The sequence below is a fragment of the Camponotus vicinus genome, unplaced genomic scaffold (assembly GCF_025532165.1).
Source record: "Camponotus vicinus isolate PSW18456_S1 unplaced genomic scaffold, iyCamVici1.0 SCAF_1, whole genome shotgun sequence".
NCBI classification, from domain to species: Eukaryota; Metazoa; Arthropoda; class Insecta; order Hymenoptera; family Formicidae; genus Camponotus; species Camponotus vicinus.
Genome location: NW_028141945.1, coordinates 18283530 through 18306915, shown reverse-complemented (window position 1 = coordinate 18306915; position 23386 = coordinate 18283530). Strand labels below are relative to the sequence as shown.

Here is a 23386-nt window from a genome sequence, read left to right as displayed (position 1 = left end):
TAAGTGCGCGGAGCCGACGCTGACACTATCGGCGGCCCCGATCTCTCTTTCCTGCGCTCCTCTCTTTTCGCCTCTCATCTTTACGCGCACGAGAAACATACAAGTCGGCCCCTTCACGCTCGAGCGAGGCAATATCGAGCTCGTTATCTCGCGCGCCGCTGGAACAAGCGTCGTTTTTTCGACCAATTTGCATCCGCAATTGCGTATCTGCAAAACGTGCGAGGGAACTGAAGTCGTCGTTTCGGCGTATTAATCATTATAAATATACCTTCGAGAACTTTATTGTAATACCGTTTGAAATAGGATATAAAATATAACGATATCATTTAAAATATGTAACATTTTTAATAGTCGTTAAGAATCATATATTTAAATATTAAAAAATTCTGGAGACCGTCTGAGTGAAAAATGCATAATCGAAAATGTCATGACACATCCCATACAGCACAAAACATTGTTGTAACATTACAGCAATATTGCAGCAACATTGTAATATTGCCGCAACATTGTTGTAACATTACAGTAATATCGCAGCAACATTGTAATATTGCCGCAACATTGTTGTAACATTACAGCAATATCGCAGCAACACTGTAATATTTGCCGCAACATTGTTGTAACATTACAGTAATATTGCAGCAACACTATAATATTGTTGTAACATTACAGTAATATCGCAGCAACATTGTAATATTGCCGCGACGTTGTTGTAACATTACAGCAATATCGCAGCAACACTGTAATATTGCCGCAACATTGTTGTAACATTACAGTAATATTGCAGCAACACTGTAATATTGTTGTAACATTACAGTAATATCGCAGCAACATTGTAATATTGCCACGACGTTGTTGTAACATTACAGCAATATCGCAGCAACACTGTAATATTGCCGCAACATTGTTGTAACATTACAGCAATATCGCAGCAACACTGTAATATTGCCGCAACATTGTTGTAATATTACAGCAATATCGCAGCAACATTGTAATATTGCTGCAATGTTACAACAATGTTCTGTGCTGTATGAGATGTTAAATTATCATCGTATATCAAAGAAATACACTCGAGATATTTTGGTCCATTTGAACGTCTCGGAAGAATCGTTTTAGAGATCGCTATCGACACTCGCACTCGAGCGACACTTCACGCAGTTGGCGAGAATATTTGTCTCCTCGTGAATTCCCGAAATAATTCGTGGCGAGATATCATGAAGAAGGCTGGGCCCGGGGTTTTGCAAGTCGAAGTGAGCACCGACGAGGAATGGCGACAGTTATTGAGCTGTCCGGGCCTGATCGTCGTGGACGTGTACTCGGACTGGAGCGGGCCGTGCGCTGCCATGGCGAGTACCCTGAAGAAGATCAAGATAGAGGTAGGCGACGCGGTGGATTACGCGATCGCACGTAACGACGACGTCGACGACTTGGCGAGATTCCGTGGTCGAAGCGAGCCCGCTTGGATGTTCCTACAAGATGGTAAAATGGTGAATCTGATGTTTGGAGCGCACTGTCCGCGTCTGCGGAAGCTGGTGATGAACGAGATAAGGAGGGTACAGCACTTGGAAACTCCCAAGTGGCGACTCGATGTGTGCGAACGGGCCCCCGAGGAGGAAGCTCGATGGCAGGACCAGGAAGTCATTAGGTGATGAGAGAAAATTGATTTTACAGAAAGAAAAAATCAGGAGTCTAATCTTAATAATATATTCTGATGATCGCGAGATAGATTAGCGAGATTAAACAATATTTTGCAAACTAGATAACTTTGCGTATTCTAAATTTCTGTCTTAAATCCCCGCGATATTTTTACTCAAACATACTCGAGGCTATCTCGCGATATCGCCGCGAGATTAATAAAGCTTTCGCGGTTATCAAAAAAGAAAGAGAAGAAGGCGAAATCGCGTGTATTGCATATCATGCAAAGTTGTCTCCGAAAAGGCGAGCGTTGCAGGAGAAGAAACAGGCGAGAGAAGAGGCCGAGAGGCTGGAAAGATACGAGCGATTTATGGCGCAAATGGTAGTCGAGCTATGCGAGAAAACGGTGCTGGTGCTTTACCCGTGGGTCTTCAAGGACGAGCGTGGCAGATCGCGGGACAAGTGGCAGAGTCCACCGTATACGGAGCTCGTACAGGATCTCTTCAGACAGTGCTTCGACGTGCAGGAGGAGCTGCGTATTCAGTTAAATGAGGACACGATCGAGAGGATGTTTGTCGAGAGTGGCATCGACATCACCAAGGAATTGATAAAAGGTGCATCACAGTAAACAAGATAGCCACGAGATCTGACATAATAATTGACTCCCTAGCTTCGAGTACTAAAATATATTATCCTGTAATATTAATCAAATTTTCTACCCTTGATCGCATCTTCATGAAACATTCTCACCTCGGGATTAAAAAAAAAAAAGAAACGAGAAAAATTGCGAATTCTTCAGGACTGACCGATGGGAAGTGCATGGCGATGAGGCTGAAAGGCAAACCGCCGCATCCGGATTGGCCGGTGCATCCGCACGAATGTCCGGAACGTAATTCGATGAAATGTCCGATTCGCGCAATCGACGACGTCGAGAATTATCTCATCAGCATCATCACGACGCAGCCACCTCCACTTATAGGAACTGAAGCTGGCGCGCCTTTGTCTCGACCGACGTATGATAACGTGCCTTACATCAAGAGACACGTGTACGTGCACGAACCGGACCCAAAAATTGAAGGCGATGTGCGACGCGTGCATCCCGCCGCTTGGGTACCTCCTCAAGTACGGAAGATATTAATTGAAAATTAATTAAAATTATCTATACAGATTAAAATCAAATTTTATTTTATTTTATTTTATTTTATTAAATTTTATTCAATTTATTTATCAAATTTTGATTAATTTGATATAACGATAAATAACAAAAAATATAATAATCATAAATAATTCTCATGCAAATTATATTCACTACAAAAATTGTTTTTCCAAAGGAAGGATATTATTTTTATTGGAAATTTATTACAAATTGTAATATTGACAACACAATATTCGGACTACCACTCCTAGGCTATTTTATTTTATTAAATTTTATTCAATTTATTTATCAAATTTTGATTAATTTGATATAACGATAAATAATAAAAAATATAATCATAAATAATTTCTCATACAAATTATATTCATTACAAAAAATGTTTTCCCAAACGAAGGATATTATTTTTATTGAAAATTTATTGCAAATTGTGATATTGACAACACGATATCCGGGCTACCGCTTCCAGGCTAGAAGCAAAGTTCACGTCTTCAAGACACTGTTTCCGGCTTACATGGAGAAGACTCATCCTTACGAAGAGCCGGTACCTCCCTTACCATTGTGCGCCTTCAAGTTTGACGCGTCGAAATTCGGCGTCGTGCGAGATACATATGAAAAATATCGCGACGCTATCGAACACTTTGGCGTCTTCGAGTTCGATCAACCGCCTCACGCGAGACGCCTCGCATCTTCGCCCGAAGATTTCGAAAACAAGGTGCTTCATCTCTCTGTTTTTTCTATTATAATTACGACAAATAATCCGATAAAACTTGCTATATTAAATTATATATATAATCTTTTTTTGCCGTAATTTAATATTACAATTTCGATAAAATTAATGAGGATTAAATATATTATTCTTTTCTATCATAATTTGATGATACAATTCACGATAGAAAATTTGCAAAAGAATTATTTACGAAAGGTGAAGTACAAAACTGGCGACGAGGTGTTCGTAGTGATAATTCGAAGGATCAGCGAAGAAGCTTTCCTTGCTTTCGCCAGCATCGGGCCGTTCTTCGTGACAGAGGTTGACGAAGAAGCACAAGGAATGTTAACGGAATATTTCCCTGAAGGAGCCGAGGATGTGATACTATTAGCACCGGACGAGCAAGAAGCACTTTATGAGGATGAAGAAGAAGAAGAAGAAGAAGATTATGAAGAAGAGGAAGAAGATGAGGAATTTGAAGGAAATGACGTTTATCCTTTTTATTAATTTAAAAGGATCTAATAATCTGTTCCTATATAATCAGAATAACTCTCACGGAAATATATTTTAAAAAAATACATTATATTTATAAATAATTGTTAAAAAATAGATTTACTTAATAGAAATATTAATTTTTTTCAATGATTACGTCTTTACAAGAAAAATGCATTTATAACATAGCATTAAAACACTTTCTTGTGATAATATTTATAAAAGCGTGAAAACAAAAGTTGACGATTTATAAGGTTCAAAAAGAATTATGCAAATTTTTGCCATATGGAATTCGCGTTCCACAACATTTACATTCTCCGCATGTTTTGGCAGCGATCGCCAACGTGCGATTTACTCGGTGTGCTTGGCACAGCGTGTTTGCGTAAGTTTGGCGAAATACTAAACCAGCTCGTAGAAGTTATAAAGCGCAGCTATTCTGCTGCCAATTTTGATTCCGACTAAACCGCGCCGAAATATTCGCGAGAAAATAAAAATGAAAAAAGCCAGCGAAAAAATACGTTTCGTTCGAAATTTTATTTAATTCTTTATCGAATTATAATGCACTAAAAAAAATTCTAAGAGGTTATATGTCTTTATCTTAAACTTCAAAATTCAATTAAGTCTATAATTTTTAATGTAATTTCTCTAATTTAATAGAATTTAATTTTAATTCGATTCATAATTCTAATTTATATAATTAATTTTTTAATTTATAATATCCTTATAATTTCTTAAAAAAAATTTACTATAATTATTTACTTAATTTAACTCTTACAAAGATTTAAATTTAAGATGCATAGAAAACGATATTACGTATTAAGTTATTTATTTTGCGCGTCGATTGCATCAATAACGAATAAATTTTATTTTAGGAGACAATTTTCTCTGCAATTAATTGTGCATTGAACTTTTGGGACAAATTGCTTTATATTGTTTTTTTTCTAATTAATCCTATGATAAATACTGTAGTAGCATTTATTTATTTTATCCATGATAATCATTTTGAAATTTTTCCGTTGCTTTTGCAGCCTTCGTTTGTGTGTGCTCTGTAGCGCCTTCTTTCTGAGAACATAAAACAATAAAGTCGTGACTAAATTTCATTTGTAATAAATTTGCTATAACTTTACGTCCAGAGCAAGAGAAAGAGAAAGATTGTTGATTGATTCTCTCTCGTATTTTATCGCGTATTTTATTTATGATTATTATTTCGCGTCTCGCGAAATTACTTTATTTACCCTACAATACTCTCAATTATATATAATATCATAATTATATTTTTTATATATATTTGATATGATTATATGTTCTTTCTATTATTATAGTTCATTATATGTGTGAATATTTCATTTTAGTGTATGTATTATATTATATTTATTATAGTTAAAAAAATCTAAGCTGTAAAGATTTTTTTTATTACATTAATTCACGCACTTAATAACTGATTGCAATTAATATGCATATTTTAATAATTCGCTTAATACTTAATGATTTTTTCGATCAAAAATAAGATTTAATTAAATCAATTTCTAATCGAAGTAATTATATATTAATTCAATCTTTAATCGAACTATTTAATTAATTAAATTTATAATTAGCAAAATAATTTTGTGGGACGTTTGTAACATATCCTATTTTTTTTTAATCCTCACGTACATCTAACGTAATTATTATAGATAAATATCTCGAGAGTTATGAGAAATGTCAAACGGAAACGTCGCGACGTAACGCGATGGCATAAATCTTACCTCCGCAATGTCAAGCTCGACAAGTTGGCCGAGAAAAGACGCGTAAAACAGTATTTCTTATTCTTCCTTTATTTCTTTTATTCGCCATCGTGGGACCGCCACGATTCTTGCCGCGGGCAAGTCAATTGCTTAAATGCCGTTAATTATTGCACAAGCATTACATAAGTAAACAGCTGGATCGAGCAGGTGAGGGAGAGGAGGAAGCAGCAGGGAAGACAGGAAAAAGACGCAAATTATTGCCACCGAGAGCAATTCACATCCATCACGCGTGTTACGTACGATTAACAATCCTCTCATCTCTCTCCTTCTTTGTGATTATATTATTCTTCAACTTTGTGCAAATAACATTTGAAATCTCCTTTTATTTTGTTTGTAGGAAAACATTCGTAAAATATGCGATGCTTAGTTAGACAGGGAAAAATATTTTTCCTACAAGACTCGAAAAATTCTGGTACAATAAGAGAATAAATAGTGAAAGAATAAGAGAAAAAGTTATCTGCTCGAAATGTGAAGTATGAAACAAAATAATTATTCATATATATGTTGCAAGTTTTTATAAATTTAATCCTTTTACAAAAAAATATAAGAAGGCTTTTCATAAAAATTCGACTAAAAAATTTTAGTTAAAAATCTTTATAATAGTTAAGTCTTTTTGTAGAAAGGCCGATGTTATCATACATGTGTAATAGAATAAATAAAATTTTTTTATAATTGTCTATATATAACAATTTTATAATTTCTTAATCTAATTAAAGTAATAAAATAATTTTACTTTTATATTTTATTATAATTTTACTATTTATATTATAATTAAGAAAAGAAAAAAGACTTTATTTTATATTATAATATATAAAATATAATATATAAAATATCAAAATTAGCCTAGCTTTAAATTAAAGCTGGAAAGGGCGAGGAAGAAATGATTTTCATGATCGAAAAATATAGCCTTGGCCTGCTTCAAGAAGAATGCTCTTCCATTGAAACATCTCTTTTATATTCAAAGACGAAATTCGTCGTAATTGTCCCTATTACTGAATAAATAATTCATAAGATAATCATGATTGGTTTAATGGCTTGAATTACGCGTCCAGTTTGAAATTCGAACAATAATCGATTGGAGGTGAAAGAATACAAAAGATGAGGCAAATATTACGGCATATTGTGTCAGATGTAATCATCGATCTAATCGTCACGAATAATTTGATATTCTAGATTTTTCTGTTTTTTTGTTGGGTCTATAAAAATTTTACTTAAGGTCATTAGCTTTGAAACTAGCTATGTGCAACAGAAATTTTATATCTTTTGTGATAATAAGATTATATAAAATTATAAAAGAAATCAAATAGTATTCTTTGAGTTTTCGAAATTCGAAAATAATTGTGTTTTTTTTAAATATCAAGTAAACCAAGAATTATTTGAAATGCTAAATATTAAAAATTTGCAATTATAAGAATTTTTCTCGAGAAAAAATACATTTTTCTCAATCCTACTTTTTTTTATCCGAAAGATATATTTGATAACTGTGTAACATTTAAATGCATACAGGAGTATATGAATGCACGCCCAACTCGTTGTCGCTGTGCTTCCTTTTCACTTCCCGTTTGCCGCTTATCGTTTTCTTTCCGGAACGCTCGTCGCAAATAAGAGCTGTCGTCGTCGTCCGGAATTAATGTCGTCGAGACGCCCGACCCTGATTCATCGACGCCTACTAGTCGTCTACGTTGTCGATCTTCCTGACAACAGGATCTGCCGCGTAAAATGTAAAATTCTCGATTCTTGGAATAGATACGGAAAATGTTTCTGTTTAGATATCCTTTTTAAATAAATTAATTAGGTAAATGTTTATATAAATAAGTATAATTAACATTATTTCAAATAATAAATAATTTTATACAAAAATTGTTTATTTAGTGAATTAATTATAGCGAGATTTAATCTCTATTCATCGCAATAAATGCAATACGATGTATATATTTTTGTCTCATGCGTATATTTATCACATGTTTTTCCGGATTTCGCCATCGATCACACCATATGTCACTGACCACAAGGGAATTCGCTTCCGTTCCAATTTCGTCGCGATGCTTCGTCAGAATTTTGTATTAGCGGAAAAAAACACGTGTATAATTCCTTGACCTCCTTAATCAAATGTAATTTATCGAAGTCATCATTTATCTCCCCCGAAAATCCCTTAGAGACTTTTCTATCGTGAAGTTTCTAAAAGAGAGGTTTTCCCGGAAAAGACGGTGAAGAATCATCATGTTCGCGCTCCTCTCTAAAGTTTATCTGCAAAAAATGTTACGGATGTATACGCGACATTGTGACACATGTGTGGTTCGAGGAACGTATCATTAAATAAAATTTCACTTTTCGAACGAATTATATTCGTTCCAGGAACTAAACAAATTGAATTTTTAAAAAAATTAAATGTACACGTCACACAAAGCAAATAAACGAAATATCTCTTTAATAAAGGATAATTCTCAGTTGAATTTTGAAACATATGACAGAATAGTAAATAACATGAACACAAACTCGTTGCATTTTGAAAGCGTATATCATCATATCGGCGACTCTATAAAATCATTATCAATTAAAAAAAAATTCCAATTAAGTATTTTCTGCGAAAATTATATTTTTAAAATTATGATGCTAAAATGAAAAAAAAAATCGTACAAAATAATACTTGCTTACTAATGCAAATTGTTCCATCATGCTCGACATGTTCAGCGATTTCGTTCGTTCTACGCATGCTTACAAAGGGGAACTCTTGTCACCCTCGTATATTCGTAACATCCCCCACTGTTCCGCTGACATTGACATTTTCGCGCTCAAATCGAATCGATCTCGTCGCGAGTAGCGAATCGATCTCGTCACCGATCCTACCACGACGTTCTCATCCTGTCCAGCTTCCAATGATCGGCGCTCTATTCCTCCTCAGGGTATCCTGCGACACATCCCTCCGAAGTTCGAAGGTCACGGTAACAATCGCCGCTATCCGGTGTCCCCCTGAAGAGGGCCCCGTTCGTTTTGGTCCCCTGGAGTAGGGAGGCTATATATAACATCGCCGCCGAGGCACTCTCCTTCAGTATTCTTGCGCGCGTCCATCTCGAAGGTGCACGGTCTGTCGCTGCTACCAGTTCGCCTCTTTGGGTCTCCTTTGAGTGCTGTCAATAGGGAGATCTCTTTGATCTTCGATCGAATGCGCGAAGATAAGCGCGAGATCCTGGAAATCAATTATCGATTTTCGCTTACTCTCTTTGGGAGGTTCACGAAAGTCCCTCGAGGAGAATTTTTTATCGGCATTTTGGACAGAAACGAAAATAAGAGGCTTGATAGGGGCCTTTAGCAGCTGATCGCCGACTTTGCGATCTTTAAAGGCGGGATCTGTTTGACAAGCTCCTAAGTAAACGGATTTTGGAGTGACGCTTGAAGAGGAAATCTATTCTATTTCCAGTGTGTGTCAATCCTGGAGAGATAGATGTAATCTCTACTTTCACAGACTCTTCAAGATATTCTCGAGCCTTGATCCTTATTCGGTATTATTGTACACATCGAACTTGGAACTAGCTAGATATATTTCGATCAAGACACTCTTTAGTGGAGGAGATGACACGGACTTTGATAACGGGAATTACTTACTAGCCTCTTTGTTGAGTTTACGTTGACGATCAAGATCCTGGTTTATCAAAGATTCCTCGAATTGCCGATGATTTCCTCAGCCGAACGTACTTCGATAAAATTCTTGAAATGGTTGCAATACCTCGAGACGAAGCGTGCGGATAAGTACGTTTGATAGAGACGTTTGATAGAGACGAGAACGAACGTGTTGTTCTTGGCGCGAGGTATCACGTCAATGTTACACGGAAGACGAGCAACGTCGTCGACTGGATGAGAGAAGACTTCGGACTTTGAATCGCGAGGGGGAAGTCCAGCTAATAAGCAGCTAGCATAACAATGGTCGTCAACAAGATCAACATGTCGTCGTATTCCGCGCCGCTACGTACCTTCTTCTCGGGGTTTCACACCAAGGTAAAAAGATCTCATACGCGACAAGATGTATTATATCCTATAATCAAAAGTTTAATTAATCGAGTTTAATTAATCAGATCCTATAAAATCAAGTTTAATTCTTTAATAATAAAAATTTAAAAATTAAAATTTAATTTTCATTTAATTTTGATTTTGATTTTGATTTTATTTTTATTTTTTTTTTTAATTTCTATTTATTTATTTATTTGAGCCAAATCCCTAACTATTATTTTTAATAAAAATTTATATTCGCTTATATATACTTTGGAATCATAATTTAGTATTTAAATTAACTTTTTAAGATATAAGAAATTTTACATATTTCTAAAAAACAGTGTCTTAACATTTAAAATCCTACAATTGTAATTGCTTAAATTGAAAAGAAATCTGCTTACTCTATCTGTAAAATTTAGTTTGCAATAACTCGTTATTTTCATGGACTTATAATTTAGAAGGCATCAAGTCGATATTTTATTTATATATTAAATTTATTTATATATTTATTTTTATTTATATTTTATTTATATAAAAAAAAGATTCGAAATCGATCTGAATAAAAATTCAGCTCTAAAAATATTTTATATCGTTAATATGTAAAATGACATGCAGCACATCGTTAAAAACTTGTCGGGCTATAAACCGATCGCCGAATCACGGTTCGAAACTGAATCGAATAATAAACTGTGGCTATTTTTTTCAAAGTGCAATACACACGACGAGTTTTTCTCTTAAAAATAATTAGGGGGATGAAGCGAAGGAAATAGCAGACACGTTGCTACGATATATTTTTCACGACGATATTTTTGGCACGTTGCTACATTTATGTATGCTCGGCGAGCTGCAATCTTTTTTTGGTTGATGCCGAATTCAGCGAACAGCTGGTAGTAACTTATGTAATGGCGACGAACCGCAAAACTCCTCTCTCTGCTAGTTTATTAAACTCTCGTCTCTTCGCAGCTGCGAAAACGAGACTTCTTTTTTCCGTCAACGCAAACATCACTAAGAATTACAGACGTCTCGTTTTATTTATCGCGAAATGAAAACGTCAATTACATATTTCTTGTGTTGATACAAAACAACTTTTTCCTCCTGAATATACATGCTAATGCGCAAAAATAATCTTTGCACGATTCGAGACTAGCATCTTTGTACGATTCTCTTAAAGGTCGACAATACTGGAGAATAAATTGCTTTTATTCAGAATGTATTCTCGATGGAAAAAATTTGCAAGATTTTTAATATAACTCGTGTTAAATCAATTTAATCAATTACACAAATTAAAAAATAAATTCTTATTAAAATGAAAAATGCATTTATTTTCCCGACATTTTTTCAACATCATTTATTAATTAAACATTTTTTGATATTTTAGTATTTAATATTGAATAAGTTTCATTCATATTTCATTCATATATTCTGATATCTTTAGTATCAATATATTATGTATAAATATTTTATACCATTCATAATTTATTGAGTATTTAGTTCACAGAATATATTAGTTATATGCAATTTAGATATTTTCTATAATACAGCTATTAATTTGTCTATGCTGTTTACCTTGACATGATGTATTAAAGATGTTTCATTATCTCTAGCTATAAATCCGTATTAATATTACTGAATTAATCACACGATGAGAAGAAATTCGCATGATAGACTGAGAGAATTACGAGATGTATCTTCAAGTATGTAGTATAGTTTCCTTGCGGACTGTTGTAATTTCGCGCTGCAACGTTGTATTTAGGTCTCGTTATATTTAGAGTGATTTCCTCGTAGAAAAGCACTTGTCTCATCTCGTCCGGCTTCGTTAAAGCGTTCTCTTTCATTCTCTATTATTTTTTATTCAGTTTTATCGTAATATGTCGTTAATAACAATTCTATTCTATGCTAATCATTGTTGTTGAAATAACGAGATATTCAATTTATATTATAGTAAGAGAGGATTTTTATAATATATATATGCATGTGACATTTTTAATATAAAGAATATATATGCAACACAATACATATTTTAATATAAAAAAAATAATTGATGTATAACGTGATTTTTCATAGTTAAAAATTTTTAGCAATTAAAGAGAAATTTTTTAAAATCTTCTATTGTATAAAACAGAAGAAGGATATCGATATCTCGCGACATTTCTTTTAATTTAAAGACTTATGATCGGCGAATAAGGCCGTGCGTCCCATTTAAAATACTTTATATAACCAAGAGTTGCTTTAAGTATAAAATATATAAAAAAAATAGTTTCTTTTATAATATATATAATTTCTGGTAAAAAAAGAAATAAAAAATGTTACTAAGAATTCCGTCTATAATTGCTTGGAGACATGATTAGCAGCCTTTTTTGGCAGGGAATTAAAAGGCGACATGGGACACGTGGAGTCGCATTGTTGAATTGAAGAAGGAATAAGGATAGCTCGTGGCACGAGCGACGATCGCTCTCATTAAGAATGCCTCATGGCCGTTGGGATGACATTAATATCAATGTACCGTTCGCGAGAGAGGAAAAGAGAGCGAGGGAGGAGATGCTGAGATGCCTGTGGCGGCGTTTCGCTCTTTCACGCGAAGCGAGACCTCGAATTAGGAAAGCCGTCGCGGCTCGTGTCCGAAATAGCCCGAAGGAAGCCGAGAATTTTTGTAGGCCGCGGCTGCTTCCTCCCAAAGCTCACATTAATCACCCTTTTTTAGCCTGTCATACTAGTTCCTCTAGTCATTCATAATTTAAGTCCTGGAGGCGATAGTACAAATACTCTATGCGTCTGTATTTATTTTCAAGATAAACTTATTTCTCCTTTTCTTCCGTTTTTGCTCGGAAAATATTATCTGAAATCATATTTTTTATAAGTAATAATTTTATACAGTTTTAAGTAATAATTTTATACGCGTATAACATTCAAATAATATAAAAAATTCATGTAACTAACAAGTATTTATTAATCTAAAAATATATAATTAAATTTCAAATTTACAGATTTTTCCTCAAATTTATAAATGTACAATTTAAAATTTCACATAAAAAATTCAAGGTTCATCTAATTTAATTTAACAATTATTTAATATCAAATTAAGATTTATATATATGATATAAATTTTAAAAATAGCAAGATTTATATTTAATACTTGGAATTTTATAATTTTCATAATTTTTATGACTTGCTAAATAGTCTGTCATTCAAATATTGTGTAAATTTTTCTTTTTTCACATTCGGAATAAATTCAATTCCTGCTCCTGATTTCCTTTAGTCGTCAAATTAATCGATGAACCAGCCGACCTGACTTTTTCCATCGAGTCTGGAGAAAGAACAGAGCGTTCTCGAGGACGCGCGAAAGAACACCATAAAAGCGACTCCGATATAAGAGAGGCATAAAAGATTCATTTTGCTGGAGAGGTGACCCCGCCGACCCGGCATCCGCTCTCCGTAGGCGGCACTCTCGGATCTTTTCTCCTTGCACTCTCTCTCTTTCATTCTCTGATTCTCTTCATTCTCTGTCTTTGTCCAGAAGCGTTTTAATTTGCGAGAAAAATGTTAAAATATTAGAATAGTCTTTTATATGGACAAAAACTTCTTCCAAATATATTGATTATGTTTAAATAAGCGATAACAATAATCAATTATTTATATAGAAATTTTTTGATCATGTTTTTACCATTCATCTAATAAATATATATATTGCACCGTTTTTATAAAATTTTTCTGTTAAGTTTTACTTAATTAATCCGTTCTATTTAAATTTTCTAAAATAAAAATATTACATTTATTTACACTTCGATAAGAGGCAACAATGCACTTCAAGATTTTCGAATATCGACATAATATATTTTTTTTTTAGAAAGGAAAAATTGATAATATCGAATCAATCAGAAAATTGTTGTCTTTAAATTTTCTTTTAATTACGACTTTATCTTTAGGCGAGATATCTTCTCTATCTTTTCCGTTATCCTGTACCCTCGAGGTGAGCACGTGTAAAACAAGAAATTGACGAAGGTAGTAATCTCGTTGAGACAATCAAGCAGTTGGTCATTAAGTATAACTCGCGCTAAATTGCCGAGAGTTGGGAGACGAAGTGTTGTTTTTTCGTTTTGTAGAAACGTATATATATTTTTTAATCATCTCTCCCTGGTTTCTGTTTTAATAGGAATTGAGAATTGTTTTTCATCGCATAATCAATTTGTTTTATATAAGTCAATTATTTTTTAATGTATAACATTTTCTCTCATTAGAGATTATTGTAATTACAGTGAGTGGTGAATTTTTATTTGAGCGACCGTTTACGTAAACTTAACGCTATGATTATTATGCAACCTATAAATTGAAGAAGACCATTTATATGATAAATTTACAATGTTATTAGCACAAAATTTATTCGAAAATTTTAAAAATTATTTGCTGCAGATTATTATATAGCTTCTAATTTTCTTTCTGTTAACTCTCTTATGATTATATAATAAAATTAATGTATATATATTATAATTAAAATTATAAAAACGGAAATGATTTGTTAAATAGGCAATTGTAATACAATTGTTTCTAAATGATTTCGATAGAAATACAACGGAAATATCATATCATAGGCGGTTACTCTTTATTTCTTATTACTTTATTTGTCATCCGAAAGGATATATTAATAATACATCGAAGATATTTCCGGGGATCTAATCGCTTCTTATAAAATCAATTTCCTTCAGTTTTTCTATATTGGATCGGAAACCGGATGCGTTTAATTTGTGAGTAATGTGAAATAATCGACGAGACGATCTAGAGATTTTGTATCTAATATTTACATTTAATGATTATAATATAATTATTGCATTCCTGATTAATTCTCTCTCTCTTTTGAATAATCATCTACATAAACTTATGATTATTATCGCTTGGAAACTAAATTGGAGCATTAATATAATTATTTGTGAAACTTTCAAAAATTTATTTAGAAATATATTACTTCAGAAATATTAAACCGTAACTTTCTAAAACGTCATAAATAATTTGATATTTGGAGAAAACGAAAATATCATTAGAAAGCTTAAATCTTCATGGAATCTATATGAAAGTAAGCAAGAATGATTGATATAACATGAATAGCGTTCTAAAATTAGCATATATTCTTGATCTTCATTAACATTTAATACGTTTATATAAACGCTTGCGTTTACGTAAACGTAATATTTTAAAATTATCCAATGTGTTTGGTATTTAATTCGATTTTTATACGTGATGGGGAGAATTATCAAGCAATTTATTAATGTAATTAATATCCAAGCTGAACAAGCAGAGCTAATAATCAGAGAGTGATAAAATCTATAATTATTATGAAATACATGATAAAAAATAATGAATATCAGTCATCGAAATATTCTTTTTGAAAGGTCACTTTGTAAAATCTGTATCTTAGAAACAGTTAAAAAAAATTACTTTGCATCGCTGGAGAAATCAGCATTTTTGAAGTCATTTATTAATTTCGCCAGAGAAACGAGTCCGCCTTATTCGCACGTGTATATGTTAAATATACTCTCACATGACTGCTCACACATATCGGATAGGTATCGTCTCGTGATACCATGTAAATCTGGCTAGCTAACCGATTGGTCGGTCGCCGTGGCATCGAATATCGCCTTCACGACATGTAGCTTAGCTATCGAATCGTATTTCTGTTGTCGCAGAAATGTCACGCAAATCATGCGCAACCTGACACGTGCGCGTCTCCGACTCCGACGAGAAAATGTCATTCCTGAATCATCGGTTTCAGAAAAAAAAGGAAATATTGTCGGTTATATTTAGCAATATGCATTTCATGCTTATACGCTGTTCTATAACATGTATAAAACAAAAAATTAAATTATTAGCTTTTAATTTATTTGACAATTTTATTTTATTTTATATAATTTTATTTTAAAATTTAGCGACTTGTATTAAATCTAAATGCTTAAACTTAGGATTCTATTCGCATCGGTACTTGGGTATCGAGAACGTTTCGTGTAAATCCGCGCAATTAAGTGCAATATTATCGAAGTTATTTTTAATTAATTAGAATCTGCGCGTAAATACATGTTTATCTAGCATTCTTTCTATAAGAACGATAAGCCCGTATTAAAGTGCATCCCGTTAGCATTGCAGTTGGTGCTCGTATCATTTAAGATTACATTAAGATTACGATTACACGTGTAATAACGGAATGTCGAAAATAACCGGCTTTTCGAAGCAGAATTTCTGAAGGAACTTAGACGTCATCGTCTCACTGATGTTTTCGTATTTATTTTTGAACGTAATAATATTGACACATACTAAAATCGCTGCGAGATTTTAGAACGATTTCTCAAGGATGTTTTTTGTGGCATTTTATATTTTTTAGTGATTAGCTTTCTACCTTCAGGATTTTTTTTAGAAGAAAAATGATTTGTATGATTTATTTTTATTGATTATAAAATATAATAAACATTTATTAAAAGTTTGAGATTAATGAAGATAGAATTTGATGATTTTCGATCAAATTAAGTACCATTAATTCAAAGATAATCAAAAAATTATATTGATATTATAATCTTAAAAACAGATATTTAAAAATATTTACAGGTATTTAGAATTAAAAAGGAAAAGAGATAAAGATATATAGAAATAATGATTAAAATTTTTCTATACATTAGTTTAAATTAGCATTTTTCTCATTATTTTTCAATCAGATTTGATAATAGCATCTAAGTGCGTGCTTATATAATATAATTATATTTAATTGTTTTTAATTGAGATGCAAAAAAATTTATTACATGCTATTTCGAAAGAATTTTTTGCGTCATCGAATTTATTATACCCTAAAGATCACCGATATTAAATGCAGAATGACAATAAAAGACATAAGTCGGATGAAAAAAGTAATTGACTTGTGTCCTTGCGGACGAAGGAATCATTTAACGGCGCATCTATCTCGCACTTTGTAAGGATTAACGATTCTGCAGGCGTTTTGCATAGTAAATCAGTATTCTGATGTACTGGCATAACTCGTTTCGTATAAACTTTTCCTGCGATCATATTAATCGATCTTCGTCATCATCTTCCTTTCCACAAGGTCTATGAAACTGACACACAACAATTGACAATAATTCAACAATTGAAATGCAAATTTTTATAAGATATGGCATTCGATTATTCGCAATTTGTCCACATTTGTCTAAAAAAAATGTATCGTTTTTTTGTTCACCTTGGAAAAAAATTAAAAACAAAAGAAAAGAATTGAATTAATTTTATATTTAATATTTATTATTTATTATGATTTATTATTTATTACGATTTATTATGGTTTATTATTTATTACGATTATTTATATTATTTATATATAATTATATATTATTTATATAATTATTTATACATTATTATATTATTATTATTGTATTATTATTTAATTATATATTATTTAATTTATATATTATTTATTATTTAATTATATATTATATATATATATATATATATTTATTTATATTATTTATATATGTAAAATAAATGTGAACAATTGATTAATAATATTTGGATAAAAATAAAGAAATAATTTTTCGTTTATTTTGACAGTGTCAACCTAGCACCGTTATTTAACGGTAAACAGATATTAGACGATGCTTGCGAATCACGTCGATAAGTTTCTATGTATCAGGTGTCTCGTTGCATATGCGCTTCGAGTGCGACAGCGAGTTCCTGACGTAACCGAGCGCGATCGCGCGGTCGTTTACATCGCGAACGGTTTACAGGATCTCATTTCTCACTGGTTTTCCCCTCGTCTTTTTCCTACACCTTCTTTGCTGCAAATTTTTATCGACGCACCTCGAGACTCGCAGGTTGATAATCCGCCTCGAGTGGCGCCGTCGCTGATTAACGACGCCCACGCACTTTCCTCGCATTCGTCTCTTTGTTCTCATCGTCCCGCTTCTTCTGCCATTCGGTAAATATGTACGAGCTGTTTGGCAAATGATGATACAACCGTTACTCCGACGCGTTTGTTATTCACAATTAAAGAAACAAGCCTCGTTGAATGTAACTATCCGAGTGCAATCGATAATTTTTTTTTTTTTTCTTACTGTGCCTTGTCTGATATTCGGATAGAAAATCGCGATATGAAGGAACAGGATGAATATAATTCTAAATGTATTAAATAATTTATTAATTTACATGTATTAAATAATTTACATAATAATTTTAAATTAAAAGATATAAATTAAAAGTATTAAAACATATTAAAAGATATAAATTTACACATACAAATATAATGAAATTTCCAAGGTTTTGTGTATTTTTATATATTTTTTATTTTCCTGAAATATATACATATAAAATATGTAAAATAATTACGATATAAATATAATGTTTATTATTTTTGTATTGAAAATTTGTTGCTTTATTATTATTATGCTATACTTTTATAGACATATTTCGCACATCAGACATCAGATATACTATATCTGCCAGGTTAATTCGTAAATAAATTTCGATTCGCTGATCGTCTATCGCTATAATTTAGTTTGCAGATAAAAAGTAGAGAAAAAGTGCCTTCCATCATCGATATAATCCGTTTAATTTCTGGTCGTCGCGTGACGCCCGCGGAGGTGGGTGTAGAATATCGGGGTCTCGTGATTAAAAGGGATCCGATGTATCTCGTCTCGCCTATTCATATTGTAATTCGTCGCGCGACTAAAAAAGTATCGTTTTTTTCTGTTTCAGGTGAGTGCACCTTTAATTTCCATCTGAATCGTCGGTAGACTGGATCTCCGCCGTTTTTTTGCCGGAGAGTCCTTTGTGCCGCGACGAATCCTGTCGTCTGGGTTTGTACAAATGCGTATTTTTTTTCTTTCGCGATCGACCGAGTCGCCGATTCGCGCCGATTTTTCGCGTCGGCGCGAATGACTCTCCAAAGGACCTCTTTCGAGCCAGATAAGCGTGAACTTCTTTCCCTCCGGAAAAAGAAAAAAATTTATAGAAAAAAAGAATTTATATATTTCCTTGTTGCAAGGTTAAATTTGCAGGAGGCGTGAGAAGCTTCGTTCTATGCGATAATAAAAATCGGAGCTGAACGTTACGTCACAAAATTGACACCTGATATCGTCTTAATTTTTTAGCTTGGGTATATAATTTTTATTAGGAAAGCGTTTGATTCAATTGTGTCGTATTTGTATGTGAAAGTCGATGGACTTATCGCTCGCCAAGTTGTCTGGTCATCATAACGGTGCAGCTATCCGTAGTACTGTCATGTACGCACAATGTAACGACACGCAAGGCAGGACCCGGGCATTCCGCTTTCGCAAAGTCGCGATGAGTCATCGTGAAGACGATGCGTACGTTACGCATGCATCCGCACCCTTTCGCGAGTACGCTCGATGATACATCTCTCGCGCCAACGTGAATTGCTCAAGTATTTTTTCCTACCTGTACAGAATCAAAATGATTTCCTAATTATCCTCATAATTTCGAGTGCAAATTCACACGTAATTAAAAGATAATTCCGAGTTTAAAACGACTACAAAATAATGTTTTAATTGTGTGTCTCATTTTTTCCAATCACATTACATATGTGATATCGTAAAAAAAAAGATACACAAAGACACAAAATAGATGCGTGATGTAAATTGCGTTGTATTTATACGCGAAGGTCAATGGACTATCGCTCGCCAAGTTGTCTGATCTCTCTCTTTCTCATCAAAGCGATATATGTAACGTAAATATAAATATTCACAAAGAGCAGCAGTGAACTTTGCTTGGCAGTATCGATCGAGTACGCATCGTCGATAGACACGCACAGGTACGCAATAGCCTCGAGCTTTAGAGGTGAGAGGTTGGGGGAAGGAGATTCTAGACTTCCCTCTCTCTCTGTCTCGCTTTTACAGGGCTTAACCGTGCTCGCGAGGCTGGAATTCCTTCGTGACTCATCGGCATTCGCCGCCCGAGGTTGTCCTGGACCCCGACTAACTGGGAGCCCGCGTACCCCGCGTGTCGTGTTGTCTCGTTCACTGTGTTTCCATGCACGAGTGGCGTGAGTCATCGCGGCCAAATTTCTGCCCCTTCGATATTATCGCCCTCAACGAAAGTTTCTTTTGGAAATTGCGATACATCGAGATCGATGACGAGAGCAATTGCCTTCTTGCACGCGACGTCAAAGGCGGTCTTCGTGTCTTATCGTCTTTTAATCTCTTTGACGGATATTACATGCTTGGTGATTACCGTTTTTTTTAATATGAACTTTGCAGAATTTCTCCGAAGAGTTATTAATCCAGTTATTATTAAATAATAATATAAAAAGATAATTATTATCTGGAATAATAACTGGAATAACAACTCTTCAGAAAAATAGTTAATAATTATCTATTTTATATTGAAAGAATATTACTCAGGATGTTTGCAGAATGTATTTTCAGAACATTTCAGGATATTTTCAAAATGCATATATATTTTTTTATGTGCAGAATATTTTTTAGAACACTTAAAACAGATAATTTTTAAAATATTTTTAATAATAGAGCTATAATAGACTTATCCAAAGTAAAAGGTGATAATTAAATTTTCGTCTTCCAAAAATATTTCCAAAATTCTTTTCGAAATTTATATTAATTTTTACACAGAATGTTTCCAAGATATTTTTGAAATACGTGCATACGTTTCAAAAATCTGTAAAATAACTTCTGGAAAATGCGTTCATTTTTTCTTTAATTGCAAGTATGATTGGCAAGTGCGTTCCCCTTTCCTCGGCAAGCTAACGAGCGGGGTGATTGACCTTTTTCCCGAGTTCGAAGCAGAAGGATGTCAAATGACCGCACGCATTGCGTGTTCTTGATAACGTACAATACGATATAAGCGCGCGCTTCTCTCGGTATCGTAACTGGCGACCTTGAACTTCCTGCTCGAATGATTCACGAGTCTTTCATTCATCCTCTCGTTCATTCAAGTCTGCTCCGATCGTCCCGAACAGTTTAGCGCGAAATGTGCATTAAAATACGTAGCTTGTTTGTTTGATTTTCAACGGATGCCAGTCTTTAATATAAAGATTTCGCAACGAGATTCTCTTGCGAAAGAGATTTATCTTGCACGAGTTCAAAGAATTTAAAAAAAGATTTGTTTTAAGACTTTCTGAAAAATTTTCACGAAGAAATCGCAAAGAATTAGGAGAAAATTGGTTGATAATTAAAGTTATCGAATTATCTCTCTGGATTTTATTATGCATCTGAGGACCAGCATAAATCGATTTTTTTATAATTATAATAGATTATTTTTATTTCTGATTTTAGTTAACAGTGATTTTTTGCAGTCTTTCAAATTAAATTTATTTAAAAGATTTAATTAAAAGATCAAATTATACGATTAATTGTAGGAACAATTTGCACATTTTAATTGCACAATTAATGCTCCGATTGATTCGAGATTACCTCGCTATTTTTAGATATTAATAAATTTTCGAAATGAGAGATTCTTATCATATTTACATTTTTAAAGAAATCTCTATGATTCATATAATTTATACAGGCGCACAAAGATTTTGACTGTGATTTCTGCGAGTCATCGATAAATATATAATTAACAGATGATTTCGTCGCAGCTATGACATAATGCGTATTTTCAGCATATTTGCATAGTCGCGATTGCGATGAATTTTTCGCATGACAGATAACACGGAAAGAGAAAGAGAGAGGGGGAGAGAAAAAAAAGAGACGCCTATCGAGATGAATCACTCGTCTCTTGTCTTAGAGCTGCCTCTTCAAGTATGCAAAGATATCTCAGAGATACACGCGTCGCGTGACTCACCGACCTGACAACTCGTACGATCACCTGTATAAACCTGTACTGTATGCTAGATATCTATTCATATCTATTCATATCTATTCATTTGGAAAAAAATTAAATACTAGATTATCAGTTTGAAAAAATATTTTAGTAAACGAGAGAGAGAAAGAGAGAGAGAGAGAGAACATATTATATTTCACGAAATCGTGATGATTCAAGCTATATTTCTAGTGAATAGCTCTACTTATGCTTGAAAATATCCATAATTCAAAAACTATTTTTATTTACATTTATTTGTTCTGGTTTAGTATAAAAATGATAAAATTACAAACTTAAAAAATTATCAATAACCAATAAACAATTTTTTTTCTAAATTAATGCGTGATTATTAATTGAGATATCTCTGATAGTGCAAATTATTCTTGCAGAAAAACTATTTTTATTTACATTTATTTGTTCTGGTTTAGTATAAAAATGATAAGCTTAAAAAATTGCCAATAACAAGTAAACAATATCTTTTTTCTAAATTAATGCGTGATTATTAATTGAGATATCTCTGATAGTGCAAATTATTCTTGCAGAAAAACTATTTTTATTTACATTTATTTGTTCTGGTTTAGTATAAAAATGATAAGCTTAAAAAATTGCCAATAACAAGTAAACAATATCTTTTTTCTAAATTAATGCGTGATTATTAATTGAGATACCTCTGATGGTGCAAATTATTCTTGCAGATTCAAATATTCGAGATAAATACACGATGCATTATCGCGCGGAAATGCAAGAGTAAGAAGTAATTAAGTTGCTCAATGTGTGACGAGGTAATTAATAAGAAATGTCTAATGACTCACTCGGTCTCTTTCGCCCGCGCCTCGCAAACGGATCATCCTTTCCCGCGAAAGAGCCACGATCCCAGCCGTAAATAGCGACACGAATGAAAATATTATTCCCCTTCTCATGCTCGCGGGTCTACCTTATCGTCGCCTCGCAGAAAACCACGTACATAAGCACCCTCTGATAAGGAACCGTGATTCATAGCGAGCCTCGAGATAGAGTTACGCGTGTGACTGGTTATTATGAGACTCGTTATGTATCATTACGTTGTGTTGCTTGCATTATACACGCATAACTTGAGATATCAATTAAAATAACGTGTTCGGAAACAACAGAGAAATAATAGAGATTATTACGACGTGTTATTTATACGTTACGCGAATGATCGTTGCATCATTATTTTCGATCGATGCATCGAGCTCGTCGAGCGCTCAAGTTCAATTGCGAATCGACCGATCGATCGATTGAAGTGCATCTCGATTTAGACGCAACACGTCCAGGAGCAACGAGTGCAACGGCGAGGAAATTGATGCGCTTTTAAGCCTGCACAGACGATTAAATTAAATTTCTGCGAGAGATCCCGCAAATATGTCTGAAACGAATTCAACACGTCGATATGTGTGGCGTTCTTACTCGCTCATTCTTCTTTCTCAAGTGCTTTTTTACGAAAACTGCAAATAATAAACGCAAATAAATAAACGCAAAACTATTAATAATTTTTATATAAAAAATCATATACAAATTTTAATATTATTTATTAATTTTAATATTATAATATTATATAAAAATTATCAATATAGTTATTTTGCGGTCATTTATATAGTTATTATATTTTATATAATTCCATATAATTTTATATAAAATTTTGTATAATTTTATATAAATATATTAGAGATAATAAATTTATTAATTATTTAATTATTTATTAAAGTACATAACTTTTATATTTTATTTGATATATTCATTACATATTTTTATTCCATTGAGTCTTCATTATATGCGTTTATTTTAATTATTACTTGCAGTTATTTA

At 33.0% G+C, this 23386-nt stretch overlaps 2 protein-coding genes and 1 long non-coding RNA gene across 7 annotated transcripts in view; 2 read left to right on the top strand and 1 right to left on the bottom strand.

Annotated features, from left to right (window-relative positions):
• Sarm (sterile alpha and armadillo motif) overlaps positions 1–23386 on the top strand; it is a 121202-nt gene that overhangs the window by 39832 nt on the left and 57984 nt on the right. Inside the window, exon 1 of one of the 4 annotated variants that reach the window (XM_083077906.1) lies at positions 8821–9763. The exons of the other annotated variants lie outside the window; for them this stretch is intronic. Coding sequence (XP_082934032.1) covers positions 9689–9763 — 75 coding nt within the window. The 5' untranslated portion in view covers positions 8821–9688. Of the gene's footprint in view, positions 1–8820; positions 9764–23386 lie in introns of those variants that run through there. 4 annotated transcript variants of the gene reach the window in all.
• Positions 1154–5840, top strand: LOC145959250 (uncharacterized). 2 transcript variants are annotated; one of them, XR_014434953.1, is made up of 6 exons: positions 1154–1642; positions 1936–2246; positions 2432–2754; positions 3255–3500; positions 3711–4368; positions 5660–5840. XR_014434953.1 is itself a non-coding variant. In XM_083077912.1 (5 exons), exons 1-5 carry the CDS (start codon positions 1212–1214, stop codon positions 3999–4001), a joined length of 1602 nt encoding a protein of 533 aa, XP_082934038.1. In that variant the 5' UTR covers positions 1154–1211; the 3' UTR covers positions 4002–4561. The 2 variants fall into 2 exon arrangements, 1 of the variants encoding a protein (XP_082934038.1); XM_083077912.1 differs by lacking the exon at positions 5660–5840 and having other exon boundaries at positions 3711–4561.
• On the bottom strand, positions 7573–9739 carry LOC145959255 (uncharacterized). Its single transcript, XR_014434955.1, has 2 exons — positions 8426–9739; positions 7573–8017 (listed from the first exon to the last, which is right to left on the bottom strand). It is a non-coding gene; the product is annotated as an uncharacterized LOC145959255 (long non-coding RNA).